Here is a 15,916-nt window from a genome sequence, read left to right on the forward strand (position 1 = left end):
CCCTGGTACCATGCCTGTACCGCCTGCAAGGAACTTTTTCCGCGTGGGCAATCTGAGCCGCATTGCCTTGCATGTCAGGCCCCGGTGCAGGGCCCGCTTTCTGCTGCGCCCCCCGGTGCCTCTGAACCCCCTGACTGGGCTAGGTCTCTGTCTCAGGCGGTGGAAAGCCTTACACACGTAGTGGGCCGTCTCGTGGATAGACCGCCTCTCCCGCAGGCTGCCACAATCCCTGTCGCACCCGCTGGGACTACCGTTTCTGCCGCCCCCACTGATTCCCTGCCTCCCAGCGAATCTTCCAGGGCCCGGCATATTCAGAAACGTTCAAGGGTTGAGCGCACATCTTCTCCAGATGCTTCGCTCTCTCCGCCATGCGTGCGAGCTCAGTCAAGTCTATCCTCTCAAAGGGATACGCCTTCTGAGGGAGAACTGGCGGATTCGGACGTGGACATGGACTCAGAGCTTCCGTCCAAATTGGCGTCCGCGGTGGGGCATCTTATCACTAGCATCCGTGATACCTTTCACATACACGATGACCCCCCCAGCTCTGAACAGGCCGGCGTGTCCTTTCTTCGCCCCAGACAGGCCTCCAAGGTCTTTCCCATCCACGCTGATTTTTCTTCTGTGGTGTCCAAGGCTTGGACCCGGCCTAACGTCCGCTTTGTTACACCCAAAAAGCTGGACATTTGTTATCCCTTTCCAGCGGATTCTGTGACCACGTGGACGTCCCCGCCTAAGGTTGATCCTCCCGTGGCTCGCCTGTCCAAAAGCACTACTATTCCTGTACAAGACGGATCTTCCCTCCAGTCTGCTGAGGACCGTCGTACGGAATCCCTCTCCAAGGCCATATTTACTGCCTCTGGTTCGGCCCTTAGACCGGTCTTTGCCTCCGCCTGGGCTGGTAAAGCGGTCTCTGAATGGGGTTTGCAACTGGAACGGGAGTTAGGGTCGGACGTCCCTCTACAGGACCTCCGTTCCTTAGCCCAACTAATTGTCCAGGCCGGAAAATTTGTCTGTGAGGCCTCTCTTGATGCGGGTGCCCTCATTGCCCGTTCCTCTGCCCTGGCAGTTTCTGTCAGGAGGGAACTCTGGCTGAAGGTTTGGGCGGCGGACGCCGCTTCCAAACGCTCTTTGGCTGGCCTACCATTCACGGGTTCCCGCTTGTTCGGAACCCGTCTGGACGAACTTATATCTGAGGCCACAGGTGGGAAGAGTACTCTCCTCCCCCAGTCCAGGCTGAGGGGCGCCCCCCGTGGTCCCGTTTTCGGTCCTTTCGCAAGCCCACCGGGTCTAGACCCGCGGCCGGTTCTTCTTCCTCTGGCCCAGCCCAGGATAGACGCAAGAAGCCGTTTTTTTCGGACGCAATCTACCTGGCGCAAGCCCCAGCCCACACGGGCTCCCACAGGCCAGCAGCCCTCTGCCTGAAGGTGCGCCCCCACCCACCCGGGTGGGGGGCCGCCTTCTACTGTTCAGGAACGTATGGCGGGCCCACATCTCAGACGCATGGGCGCTCGAGATTGTATCTTGCGGATACAAGATCGAATTTGCGTCCATTCCGCCAGACCGTTTCTTCCGGTCCCGTCCTCCGCGGGATCCCGTACGAGCGGCCGCCTTCTTCACGGCCATTCGCTCTCTAATGGACAAGGGTGTCGTCGCCCCCGTGCCTCCGTCGGAAAGGTTCAGGGGGTTCTACTCGAACCTCTTTGTGGTTCCCAAGAAGGAAGGCTCAGTGCGACCGATCTTGGACCTAAAGCGCCTGAACCGTTTTCTCCGACTGCAGAGATTCCGGATGGAGTCTCTCAGGTCCGCAGTGGCCTCCCTGGAAAGAGGGGATTTCATGGCCTCAATCGACGTTCAGGATGCATATCTCCACGTTCCGGTTGCTCCATGTCATCACCGCTTCCTGCGCTTCGCGGTAGGGGACGATCACTTCCAATTCGTCGCCCTTCCCTTTGGTCTGGCGACGGCTCCTCGAGTATTCACCAAGGTCCTGGCCCCTGTCTTGGCCCTTCTGCGTTCAAGAAGTGTTTTTCTTCTCCCTTACTTGGACGACATCTTGGTCAAGGCACCCTCCTTCTCTCAGGCATCCGGCAGTGTGGGACTCACTCTGGAGACCCTGACGCGGTTCGGTTGGATCATCAACCACCCCAAGTCTTCTCTTACCCCCTCCAGACGGCTGATCTTCCTGGGGATGCTCCTGGATACGGAGTTGGCGGAGGTCCGCCTCCCGTCGGACAAGCGTCTGGCCCTTTGCGGGTCTGTTCGCAGTCTCCTCCGTCATCACCGCCCTTCCCTCAGATCCAGCATGCGGTTGTTGGGGAAGATGGTTGCCTGTTTCGAAGCGGTGCCGTTCGCACAATTCCGATCCCGCACCTTTCAGAGGGCAATTCTGTCGGCCTGGGACAAATCACCGAGGAGTCTGGACAGGACCTTTCTTCTGCCTCCCCTGGCTCGGGCTTCCCTCAGCTGGTGGTTGCATATCCCTCTACGGGGGAGGTCCTTCCTCCCACTGAACTGGCTGGTGATTACCACCGATGCCAGCTTACGGGGGTGGGGGGGGTTTTCCCTCCCCGGTCCGTCCAGGGCGTCTGGTCTCTATCGGAGTCCAGACTTCCAATCAATATTCTGGAACTGAGGGCGATTCTTCTGTCCCTCAGACACTGGACCCATCTACTGCGGGGCCACCCTGTTCGGATCCAATCGGACAATGCCACGGCTGTGGCATACATAAACCATCAGGGAGGCACTCGCAGCGCTGCAGCGATGCAAGAGGTGACCCTCATTCTCCTCTGGGCGGAGGCGCATGTGCCGGCCTTATCCGCGATTTACATCCCGGGGGTGGACAACTGGGCGGCGGATTTCCTGAGCCGGTCCACCATCGACCCGGGAGAATGGTCCCTGCACCCAGAGGTGTTCGAAGCCCTTTGTCTTCGCTGGGGTCGCCCCGACGTGGACCTCATGGCTTCCAAATTCAACCACAAGGTCCCCCGATACCTGGCCAGGGCGCGGGACCCGAAGGCGTACGGCGCCGACGCGCTCGTCCTTCCGTGGCGCGACTTCTCCCTTCTGTACGTCTTTCCTCCTTTCCCCCTCCTGCCACGGGTTCTTCGGAGGATCGCGGCAGAGGGCGTTCCCGCGATTCTGATCGCCCCGGATTGGCCCCGCCGGTCTTGGTACGCCGACCTAATGTTGCTGTTGGCAGACGCACCGTGGCCACTGCCCTCCAGGGAAGACCTTCTCTCTCAGGGACCGATCTTCCACGAGCATTTAGGCTCGCTACGTTTGACGGCGTGGCTATTGAGACCGCCGTCTTAACGCGACGGGGTTTCTCCGCGGACGTAGTCCGCACCATGATCCGTGCTCGTAAGCCCGTGTCCTCTAGGATCTACTATCGGGTTTGGAGGTCCTATCTGGGGTTCTGTGAGTCCCGGAGCATCCCACCTCTCCGGTTTTCTCTTCCCACGATCCTGTCCTTCCTCCAGTCGGGTCTGGACCTGGGGCTGAGCCTCAGTTCTCTGAAGGGACAGATTTCGGCGCTGTCTATTCTTCTCCAGCGTCCCCTGGCCCCTCTGGGGCCAATTAAGACCTTCTTACAAGGGGTGGCTCACTCTGTTCCGCCGTACCGCCCTCCAGTTCCATCCTGGGACCTGAATGTGGTGCTCTCGGCGCTCCAATCAGCCCCCTTCGAGCCTTTACGGGAGGTCTCCCTTCGCCTTCTGTCCTGCAAGGTCATTTTTCTTGTGGCCATCACATCTCTCCGACGGGTGTCGGAGTTAGCGGCTCTTTCTTGCTCCGAACCTTTCCTGATCTTCCACCAGGATAAGGTTGTGCTTCGGCCTGTCCCGTCCTTCCTGCCAAAGGTGGTCTCCGCCTTTCACATCAATGAGGACATCGTCCTTCCGTCGCTTTGTCCCTCTCCTTCCCACCCCAGAGAACGGGAACTGCACCGTCTGGATGTGGTCAGGGCGTTGAAGATTTATCTGGAGGTCACCGGATCCTTTCGGCGCACGGACTCCCTGTTTGTGGTTCCGGAGGGTTCGCGCAAGGGTTTGGCGGTCTCCAAGGTGGCTATTGCCCGTTTCATTAAACTGGCGGTGTCTGAGGCTTATCGAGCCAAGGGTAGAGCTCCGCCTTTCAGCGTCACTGCTCATTCCACCAGAGCAGTCGGAGCTTCCTGGGCGCAGAGGCATCGGGCCTCGGCTGAACAGTTGTGCAAAGCAGCCACTTGGTCCTCTCTGCACACTTTCACAAGGTTCTATAGAGTGCATACGCATGCATCAGCGGATGCTGCTTTGGGCCGCCTGGTTTTGCAGGCAGCGGTTTCCTGATGCTCCGGTGGTGGTCCGCCTTGGGTTTGTGGTCCCTCCCTTCTTGGACTGCTCTTGAACGTCCCAAGTTCTGTGTCCCCCAAGGAAAATGGGCGAGAAAAGGAGATTTTTGTATAACTTACCAGTTAAATCTCTTTCTCGCTCTTCCTTGGGGGACACAGCACCCACCCTTCTGTGTTTTGTTACAGGGTTATGGTCTGGCGCCCCGTTGGGTTGCTGGCTGGTTGTTTCCGTTATTGGTTGTTTTCCTTTCACTACTTGGACACGCAACTGGTAGCCTCTATCTCCAGGCTGAGGGTATAGCTGATGGAGGAGGGGCTTAACAGTTTTACTTAGTGTCACGCCTCCTAGGGAGCTGAGCTATACCAAGGTCTGTGTCCCCCAAGGAAGAGCGAGAAAGAGATTTAACTGGTAAGTTATACAAAAATCTCCTTTTCAGCACACGCTCAACTCAGCTGTTTGAAGGAACTGCAGTGCTTAGCCAGCGCCACAGCCTCACCATTGTGTACAATGATTCTTAGACTGGTTGGCACTGCACATGCTGTACTCTTCATAGTGGCCGTGCTTGTCCCATTAACAGCCAATATGTGGAATGCCATAACCCCAACCATCTAACATTGATGGCCTATTCAAAGCCAAGGACATCGATTCTAAAACCTGAATAACCCCTTTAAGTTCAGTTTTTTACATTGTAGCTTAGATTTATGTACATAGTAAGTAATATACAGTAACATGACTGTGATATTCCTATCTGTTCTGTACAGGCACTGATTGGACATACAGACACAGTAACATGCCTGACTGCTTCGTTGGCATATCACATAGTTGTCAGCGGATCTCGTGACCGCACCTGCATCATCTGGGACCTGAACAAGCTTTCCTTTGTGACACAGTTACGCGGCCACAGAGCCCCAGTGTCGGCTCTCTGTATAAATGAGTTAACAGTGAGTGTCTATGTATTGGTGTAGATTGTAATATACAGATCAATGCAGGAAGTAGTTGCATATAAGGAATCGTGAGTTCTTCATTTAGAAATTTGTATTTAACACAGATGTGTCCTTCCTCACCTTTCCTTTTGGTTTGACATATCCCTGAGGTATGGATCAAGATGATCAGTTTTGGAAAAACATGAGTCTGCCACTCAGGAGATACATAGGCGATATATGTCTATCTATGGACACCCACTGGTTGTGATGTGAATTGCTGCCTGGCATGTCAAAATATTGTATTGAGTTTGTATTGTGAAAATTTGCAGAAAGTTCAGGGTGGGCACTTCTGTGTATAAACCTGAAATTGATAAACTGGCATATTCTGGATGAAGCACCTTTTTAAGGGAATTTGTCGGCTCCAAAACACCCCCCAAACTAGTGTAAGTGGCGCCGATTCTGGTTATATAATTTTTATCTTCATACTGAATTTGTGCTCTGACAAACCAGCAGTATAATGCATTCAGAAGACCCCCTCCGTGCCCATGCACATAATAGAAAGGACTCAAAGAGGAGTCCGTTCTGCGTTATACTGCTGGTTTGTGAGAGTACAGAGTTGGAATGCAGATGAATATGAAGATGAAAATTATATACCTGTACTCTGTACCACGTACACTATACACAACTTACTCTAGAATTGGGGGGTGTTTTGGAGCCGACAGATTCCCTTTAACACCAGATGGTACATGACATAAATACAGTAACATAATACAGATGCCTATATCTGAAAACTGACTTGTATCCCTGGGACTTCTGAGGGTAGGAAATAACAGCTGAAATACTCAAAAACTGCAATACTGCATTGTCCTTATGTAACCCTAAGCTATTCTCTTATAGGGTGACATTGTGTCGTGTGCTGGTACTTACATTCATGTCTGGAGCATTAATGGTAACCCAATTGTCAGTGTAAATACATTTACCGGAAGAAGCCAACAGATCCTGTGCTGCTGCTTATCTGAAATGAATGAGTGGGACACGCAGAATGTTATTGTCACCGGACATTCAGACGGAGTAGTGCGTGTAAGTGAATACATCTGCCTGCACTTTACATTAAAGAGGGTTGTCTCATCTAAGACATTGGTGGCACCAATGTCAGAAAAGTGCAGGTCCCACCACCTACAGAATGGGACCTCAAAGTGAGCAGAGAGCTGTTGTGCATGTGCATCTGCTCTCCATTCAGTTCTGTGGGACTGCTGAAAATGGCGGAGCCTGGGCTCAGCTATCTCCTGAAGTTCCATAAAAGTCAATGGAGCGGTGGCCGCGCTTGTGTGATGCGCTCTCCATTCATTTAATTTTAAATATGGCGCTTGCTTGGCTATTTTCGGAACTCCCATATAAATGAATGGAGAGGAAGCCACAATCTTCCTTCAGGGGGGGAACGGTTCTGGACATAGGTGCGGGTCCTAGATCTGGGACCCACTCCTATCTGACATTGGTGACATATCCTAGTGATATGCCACCAATGTCTCACGTGAGACAACCCCTTTAACTTTACATTTAATCAGCGCTACTAGAATTTATGATAATTATGATTCATTTATGCATCTTCTGCTAAGTTGGGAGAAACTTGAGCACAACCTTCAACAACTGTTTTTATACAGATAGTCGTGTATTAGATTACCTCTCAGCACAGGACTGCTCAGCAAGAGCTGGCAATCACATTGCAGTAGTCCCAGCCCTCACATTATATAAATGACACCTACCACAGCAGCAACCAGTACGGAATATGAGGGGAAAAAAAATCCTTCACTTTTTTTTTTTATAGTGTGACAAGACAGTATGTATGCCTTATGTAAGGCATCCTGTAGTCCGCATTCAGTCTGTAGCTGGCCAGTGGGCATCAAACTGCTTCTGGAGTCTAAGGCGTTGAACCAAAATGCTGAAATTTTAAACTCTGTGAAAGCTATAAGAGCAGGTCAAAAATGATGAGTCAAGGTTGTAGTTATGGGTTATCTCACAGCAACCACTAAAAGTTCTGGGGCCCTCGTTTTCATGACATCTAGTAGTTGTCCACTAGTCCTGTAGGGAATTGTGGCATAACAGTGCCTGAGTGCAAATCTGTCAATCAGAGTAATGCAGCAGCGGTCAGTATGGCAAATTTTATCTTGTCACAATAATATTTAGATACTGTATGTTACATAGAAGAGTAATAAGTTCCTAATTATTCTAGTTTTGGAGGATGGAGTTTTTACAAGTTCCGGAGACGCCAGCACCAGAGCCAGCTGATACCATGGAACTGCCAGATGAATGCTCAGAGACACAAATAGGTATCTGGACCCTGCTCCTCACTTTTCTTAGTCCTTGTAACTTGCAACTATTACTATTACCAGATATGTAATTTTTTTTGGTTCTTTTTTCTCCCCTAACAAAACACAGGGCATGAAGCCCAGGAAGATGACAGCAGCGACTCAGATGTGGAAGATCAGAGCTCAAGCCAGGACACCAGATTGAAGGATGTTCAGACTCAGCCTAGCAATGTCACTCCCAGGACAAGAGCATCATCTGCCAGAGCCGGCTTGGCAGCATGGTCCGCAGACAGCAGCTCTGATGATTCCAGACGTTGGTCAGATCATCTCAGTTTGGATGAAAAAGATGGATTTGTCTTCGTTAATTATTCTGAAGGTCAATCAAAAGTGCAGTTCCCACAGGTCCAAAGTGGTGGTCAAACAACCCAAGCTGAAGGCCGACACTATAACAAACTGAAAACTGGTAAGGGGAACTAATCGTATTGGGCACAATGGTTTATGGGAAACCTGTTCCTCTAGTCTCCAGTGGGGAACAGTCCTGCCCTGCTAAAATAAAATGACCCCACAGCTGTCTAGTCTGTCTATACAGTAGAAAACAGTATTTTATTTATCCAACATCTACAAATATTAGTGTATGAGATACCATTATCTACTTCATTTTTTGTCTGAAAAACCATGGACATTAGACATTTATATTTTTCGTCACTATATTGAAGCTAGTGAATGATATTAATATATTATAATAATCATTTTCTTTATATCCTCTTGCTCACTATTAAAGATATTAGTTTTAAACATTGTATGTAGATTTACACCCTGCAAACCATTACTATACATAGTCGTATGCATTTTTAGCCATATTTTTATTTTATTTTTACTTTATGTATTTTTGGTAATAAAAATATTTCTATTTTTATATAAATGTGCATCTGATTATTCTATGCAACACCAGATAACTGAGTGCCCTCCAACATGTATATTCATTCATAAATTTCAGAGAATCTATACCATAGAATCATGACAAAGATGGAGGATACACATATTTAGTACAACAGACATGTCCGCTCGATGTACTGCGTGTAGTGTAGGGGTTTGGAAATCCCAGCCACTAATACCATACCGTGATACATAATCTTAGTGTGGGAGGCCCCAGTATTGCTATGTATGGCTTTATTCTGATGCACAAATGCTTTATTTCAGGATACCGGTGGGAGCGGCAGTTAGTATTTAGAAGCAAACTTACTATGCACACAGCATTTGATCGGAAAGACAACGCTCACCCTGCAGAGATCACATCACTGGGCATCTCCAAGTAAGTGATTGTAATACAGATGTTGTGCATATTCCAGTCAATGTTCCAGATGTATGAAACTGGTAGATCTTTGATACAGATCCATTCCAGGAAGAAGGATTTATATTTGGCATACACTGTCATCTAGTACACAACTGAAGCAGAACACCACGCAGTGTTGAATGGTGACATGCTGACAGTACAGGGCGTCTTCATAAGATACTTGCCCTCATTACACTGCCCTCATGTGGTTGTGGTGAATGAATGATCTCCCTTACTCTCATAGATCTAATTAATACAAGGTTGGTCTCATTTGGAGTTGATAACAAAACTTTCATTGGCTTATGGGATTTTAACATCTATTAGATGAGCATCAAAGTTGATTAGTTTTTCATTTTACAATCTGCTGTACACGTAATAATAATGTCATATAAGGGATCTACAGAGGGATATTGCACATTCAGTTATTTCTTAAAGGGGTTGCTCAATTTCTAAAAATGGTTTGCTGTAGCCCCTAATCTATGGTTGGTGTGACATACGTCTGTATGTCACTATAACTTACCCCCACCATGCAGCAGAATATCCATGGGTCCCCCTCATTGGGCTGTGTAAACTATAACAATCCTTAGCCAATGTGATGTGATTCACCTATGTGAACGCTTTCTATGCTGTCCCTGGATAGATTCTCTTCTGCGCTTGAGCATGTTCATTTACTCTTCAGCATAGTCGCTGTTTGTATAACTCCCATTCACTGCTATGAGAGTCATAGATAACAGCAGATGCTTGGCCTTTTCCACAGTTCTGTTCACCACGGGCAAATGCTTATTGTGGCCTGTTCCCATCTCAGCCATGCAAGGTCGGGATGGGACAACCCCTTTAAACACGAGTGGACTGAGGCACTTCTTCTGTAGGTATGGAGCACACCCATTATTCCTCTATTCAATGATCTTTACAGTGAACTTCAATCTCCTGTCCAGGTAGTAGGCCCTCTGTTCACCTTCAGACTACTTCAGGGACAGAGGTCATACTATCTTGATTGACCGGACAGGAACTTTCACCAAATAATGCTACCTGCTTGAAAGAGGATGCTACATCATCCAAAAATGTTGCTTTGTATATGTACTTGACAGTGAAACTAAATAAAATATCCAAAGTGCAAACAGAAATCCTGGAGCGTTATCTCTAATTGACTGAAGGTGATCAATTTCCATTTGTCATGTGGTTCTTGGACTTAAAGGGAACCTGTCACCAGTTTTATGGTGTCCTAACTAAGGGCAACATAAATAAGTGGCTGATTCGCTTAGCAAAATGCTGGGTCACTTTCTTTAATTGACCCAGTCAATCTGCCAACATCTTGTATTGAAAAGCTCCAGCTCATAATGATGAGTCATGAATATTCATGAGCTCCTGACTCTCCCCGCCCACCTGCTGCTGAATGACAGTTTGTTTCCATATGAATCAGCAGCAGGTGGGCAGGGGAGTGGCTATAGCTCTGAATTAAATATACGCTGGACTCAATGACATCACCCCGGACTCGAATCAGGCTCATTAGCATGTAGCATGCAGCATCTTTGTGTGTATATTATGAGGTAACCATCTGTCACACCAGTAAGTGAATACATCTAAGGTACTTTTTAGTAGTTAATGGTTGTATGTAATTAGTTAGATTATAATCAAATATCCACATGACCGGTTCCCTTTAAGTGGTGCTTCACTTCAGAGGCTTTGATGGGCAGAAAAAGGAGTTAGCAATTTCTTCAGTAATAACAGCTGTTCCTTAGCTTTGATGCCCCAGTCAGGTTTGTGTTCTGTCGTGATGTTGCACTACTCTTTGCCTGTATTCACTGGCTATGTTGTATGGTAGTGCCTTTCATCCTTGCAGATTTCCAGTGAGATCTATCATAACGTTGTTTATTGGCTGTATTTTATGGTGATGACGTCACAGTACTTTTTCTGTTCTTTTATGGATGTTCTATTATCAAGTTACACATGTCATAATAGTGTATGTATAGGCTGTGTTCTGTTGTGATGGTATCTCATGTCGGAGCATCATGTCATAATTGTCTCTCCAGGTATAGGTTGTCTTGTACTGGGATCGTGTCACATTAGTTTTTATCTTTATTCCTTCATTAAAGGGGTTGTGCAGTGCAAAGATAGGTCATCAGTATCAAATCAGCGGGTTCGACTCCTGGCACCCCTGTAGATCAGCTGTTTGAAGAGGTACTGGTGCTTGCACGAGCTCTGCTTCCACTTAAAAATTGCCTGCGTGTTGTCTTGCTCGTAGAGGTGGCACAGCGTAATTCTAACTGCTCATCCCATTCAAGTGAATAGGACAAGCAGATGTAATTGCACTTCAAAGAAGCCAGCAAACAGATAATTTTGAAGCGGAAGCAACTCTCGTACAAGCACGCTACCTCTTCAAACAGCTGATGGGCGGGGGTGCCAGAAGTAGAACATCCGCCAATCTGATGTTGATGACCTATCCTGAGGATAGCTCAATATCCTTGCACTGTACACCTCCAATATGTCACAATGTAGTCTCACATGGCAGCCATTAAATGGCCATCTGCTCTAGAGAGGCTGTGTAGCAGGGCACTCCCCTTTGTGACACATATGTACACTAAAAGGACATGTGGGCTAAAAGGACATGTGGGCATAAGCAAGTGCTTTACCATAACCCTTTATACAAAGGATACCAAATGAGGAGACAGTCTTTTTGATGATGAGTCCCTGGATTCATTTCTGGTTGCATTTGTTGCTAGAGATGATGATCCACTTTACGTGTTTGTGATATAGGACACACTGCTGCATTTCTTTGATCTTTTTCTTTTAGAACCTTCTTGACTTAAACGTTTGACCATTTTACATTCTCCGCTGTTCTGCAGGGATCACAGCAGGATCCTGGTTGGAGACAGCAGAGGACGGGTATTCAGCTGGTCAGTAAGTGATCAGCCAGGGCGATCTGCTGCCGACCACTGGGTAAAGGATGAAGGGATGGACAGCTGCTCAGGATGTGCAGTGAGGTTTTCCCTGACTGAGAGGAGACATCATTGCAGAAACTGCGGGCAGCTCTTTTGCCAAAAGTAAGTATTTGTCCGGGAAGCTTTGTGTTTGGAAGCATTTTCTTTCTTTCTTTTTCTATTTCCTGGCATTGGCACATTCCATGTAATGTACACTTGTGTAATTGTGAATGCACACCTAGTCATCTGTTCAATCAGTATTACATTTGTGTAATAGGTTGAAAGACCTGCCCACATGATTTATATATTGTACCCCCTGTCAGGGCAAGTGGTAGTCTAAAACTTTCCACATAGACTCTGCTGCCACCTAATACAAGATTCCCTGTCTAGTGAATAGTACCATTGTTTACCAGTGTTATCTGATATATATTTTTTAATTTGTGAAAGAGGAAGGTTAGGCTTCATCGTTCACATCACCGTTCAGCCTTTCCGTTCTCCTTCCCCGTTTAGGAGCAGGAGAACGGAATGGACGGAGAAGGCACATAACTGACGCCAAACTGAGCCCTTAGGACCCCATAGACTATAATGGGGTCCGTTATGTTTCTGCTCAGATGATGATTTTGGAGCGGAGACAAAAGTAGTGCATGCAGGGCTTTTGTTTCCGCTTCAAAATCATCTTCTGAGGGGAAACATAACGGACCCCATTATAGTCTATGGGGTCCTTAGGCCCCGTTCGGCTCCGTTATGTGCCTTCTCCATTCTTTCCGTTCTCCTGCTCCTAAACGGAGCAGGAGAACAGAAAGGCTGAACGGTGATGTGAACGAAGTCTTAAAGGGATTTGAATGGAGTTGTGGTGCACTTAGACAGCTACTTTAGAAGATGATGTCCCAGAGTTTGGACCTTCACAAATCGGAATTTGATAGCATGTTTTAGTTGCGAATACCCCTTTAATCCCTCGGAAATAATAACATGATTTGATGATTTTACACCAGTGTTAAGCACAGATAATAAGCTTGAACATTACATGCAAGTCCCAATAATCTGAATTCTGAGTGCATTCACTTTGTCTAAAATAAATGCCGTTTCTGTATTTTTCTCATCTTCAGGTGCAGTCGATTCCAGTCAGAAATCAAGCGCCTGAAGATCTCTTCTCCAGTGAGAGTGTGCCAGAACTGTTACTATAATTTACAGCATGAGCGAGGCTCCGAGGAGTCTTCAAGAAACTAGACTGCTCTCCGCCATCATTAATTACATAAGACGCTCCACTTTGTGCTGTAACCAACATTCTCTCCAAATGGGTTGGAACGTCAAAAAAAATAACAGTTTACATGCAACTTTGTTTTGTGTTCTGAACACCGCAAGAAAAAAGGGATCACTAGGCTCACTAATGACTTCACCACGAATGAATCACCGATATGGTGAGCTTCTGTCTAATCTAGTTCTGCTGCTACGTCTGCCGGCTGAAGAAAGTGCCCAACCAACAGCTCTCATACTACCTTGTGTTTGTTTTGTAGAGCAGTCCCTCGGCGCAGTAACCCAATAGATAGCTTTTCGGACAAATAAGTTGCTTACAAAGAAATGACTCAGTCGTGTACAGTTTATTGTAAATAAAATATTGGCCTTTTTATCGAAATCTCCACCTTAACCTGCCTGTTACATGGGACTTATCTTCATGAAGGAACTGAAGTAATAGATCATCAATACACTTTTGTTTTATACTATAATTTTCTTCTGCATCTTCCAACATGTACGTATTTTTGAGGCATCCCTTTTACCTCCACTTTCGCAGCCCAACTCTGCTTCAAAGCATCACGGGGATTTACAGTATTAGCTTAGGTTTGATCCATAATTAATATGTGCTGCAGTCGCCAAGCAAACGGCACTCAAATTCAGATTTAGTAGCTCTCAATCCATTAGTACGTTTCAGTATATTAATTCTGTGCATGTATAGGGGTTCTGGGGTTGTGCACTCTAGGATAGTAAAGCTGCGCACATTTGACCTGTCTGTGGAATGTCTTGTGATGTGAAAGAGAGAAAGGATAGGATATACACCAGTGTTGTGTTACCTTCCTCGCGGCTCAGGCCACCTGCACCAGGATGAATAGGCTAAGTAGTATGTGGCCAGTAGTATGGAGAGGCAGTATAGTGGCCTCGTGTTCTAATGAAACTCACAAACCATAATCGATTGCAGTGCACTGGTATAATGGAATGGGTAGATTTTGGGTTGCATGGCTGATTGTCCCATGCATAGCAAAAATGTTAGCATTCATTTCTTAGTCAGTACAGTTGATCTGTGGCTTAGACGTGTGCTGCAGCACAGGGCATTTTAAATAAAGGCACATAACATTTTTAATGAAATTCTATGAATTTTATCTCCTACCACTAAAGGGAATTTTCAGATTGATGACTGCTGCTGAGACGTGTTCACTGTATGGCTTGTGGAGACCTGTGCTAAACTGCAAAAATGAATCCCCCCTCCAATAAAGCAATCGATGTAAAGCTGCTTTGCATTTTAGTACATTTTTATCATTATTTATTATTGGACTATTTTTTTACCTGAAGCCTCGTTATCTAATCTATTAGTTGGTAAGCTTTAGACTTATGGATACAGGTCCCTTTAACGTTTTGACTGGTGAGATGTCTCATCAAGATAAGTGGTCACTGAGATGGTTCCTACCGAGATGGAGAATCTTACTGTGCTATATTGGGCCAACCATAGAATGGCAATGTCCTGAATCCGTCGGGAGAAAGAAGGGTTGGTCATATTGGATTTCAGCATGCCCTTTTGTTCTCAAGGTGTCTGACAGCAGCTTTCTCTCCATTTTGAACACACGCATGCTTAACAGAATCGGTGTTCAGCCAACAGCATCTAAGGGGTACAGGTAGCTTTTTCTCAGTAGCGTTTGAGACATAATAGTTTATAAGTTAATCCCATAATAAATACAACTGAACAACCAAATTGTGTATCGGCCTTCCCCTTACACTCTTATTACGTAGAACAATAGGTGACCCTATAGATCCAATACAAATAGGATATCTCAGCAAGTAATCATGGCCTGATAAGTGCTTGCCTTTATTTCCAAAATCTTGCTATAGTTTATAAATGATGGTTGCAATACTCTCCTTTAGGCTGGGTTCACACTTGAGCGTTGCGCAAACGCGCGTTTTACGCGCGTTTTTGACGCGCATTTTTATGCGCGTTTTTGTAATAGTAAACGCGCGTTTGACGCGCGTTTGTGTGATTCACTACAGTGTCCTATGGCCACAAACGCCCCAAAAGTCGCTCATGTACTTTTTGGAGCGTCGGGCGTTTTACAGCGCGATCGTACGCGCTGTAAAACGCCCAAGTGTGAACCATTCCCATAGGGAATCATTGGTTTCTCCTTGTTGAGCGTTTTACAGCGCGTAGGAACGCGCTGTAAAACGCTCAGGTGTGAACCCAGCCTTACTCCCTGGGTCTGCAGTGTAGGACTTATGTTAGTTTTAGACCTCATGCACATGGCCGTATCAATTTTTCGGCCCGTAAAATGTATCGACTGTATACATCCCATTGTCAAAATGCCTATTCTTGTCTGCAAAACGGAGAAGAATTAGACTTCTGTAATTTGCAAAACTTCCACAGGGATGCGGACAGCACATTGATGACATCAGTGTGCTGTCCACATTTTTATAGAAACGAATAAGCCCACATGCAATCTGCAAATAATGCGGGACAGACCAGGGCCAAAAATACAGTTGTGTACATAAGACCTAATGATAATTATAACTGAAAACCACCTATATATTTACATGATCCTTAAGATCTTCAAAAATTACCAACATTGCTCGGTGGAGTAAATGTTCACTAAATGCAACCATTAAAAGATTTGCCAAATTTGCACTAGACAGATATTTGTTTTATATGTTTTACACTCCTCCCAGCCATTCTGTGTACTTTCCAATGATCGAGGGCTGGGGCTTAGTGAAAGCAGTGTAGCCCATTGACCAGGGGTGGAGATTACCTATATTCCAATTTTGTATATACCTATTGGGGATTATGCCTTTGAGCAGTGTTAATAAAAAGCTCTCAGTGGTACCTTTTGTTATTCTACGGATGCATGGAGAACAG

At 46.7% G+C, this 15,916-nt stretch overlaps 1 protein-coding gene across 5 annotated transcripts in view; it reads left to right on the plus strand.

Annotated features, from left to right (window-relative positions):
- WDFY3 (WD repeat and FYVE domain containing 3) overlaps positions 1-13,448 on the plus strand; it is a 315,047-nt gene extending 301,599 nt beyond the window's left edge. For all 5 annotated transcript variants that reach the window (XM_044304189.1, XM_044304218.1, XM_044304197.1 and 2 more), the window contains 7 exons: positions 5,090-5,269; positions 6,149-6,331; positions 7,482-7,578; positions 7,688-8,020; positions 8,758-8,869; positions 11,734-11,931; positions 12,915-13,448. In XM_044304189.1, the coding sequence (XP_044160124.1) occupies positions 5,090-5,269; positions 6,149-6,331; positions 7,482-7,578; positions 7,688-8,020; positions 8,758-8,869; positions 11,734-11,931; positions 12,915-13,035 (1,224 nt within the window). In that variant the 3' untranslated portion in view covers positions 13,036-13,448. The remainder of the gene's footprint in view (positions 1-5,089; positions 5,270-6,148; positions 6,332-7,481; positions 7,579-7,687; positions 8,021-8,757; positions 8,870-11,733; positions 11,932-12,914) is intronic.
- Positions 13,449-15,916: the final 2,468 nt, after the last annotated feature.

The sequence above is a fragment of the Bufo gargarizans genome, chromosome 1, assembly GCF_014858855.1.
Source record: "Bufo gargarizans isolate SCDJY-AF-19 chromosome 1, ASM1485885v1, whole genome shotgun sequence".
NCBI lineage: Eukaryota > Metazoa > Chordata > Amphibia > Anura > Bufonidae > Bufo > Bufo gargarizans.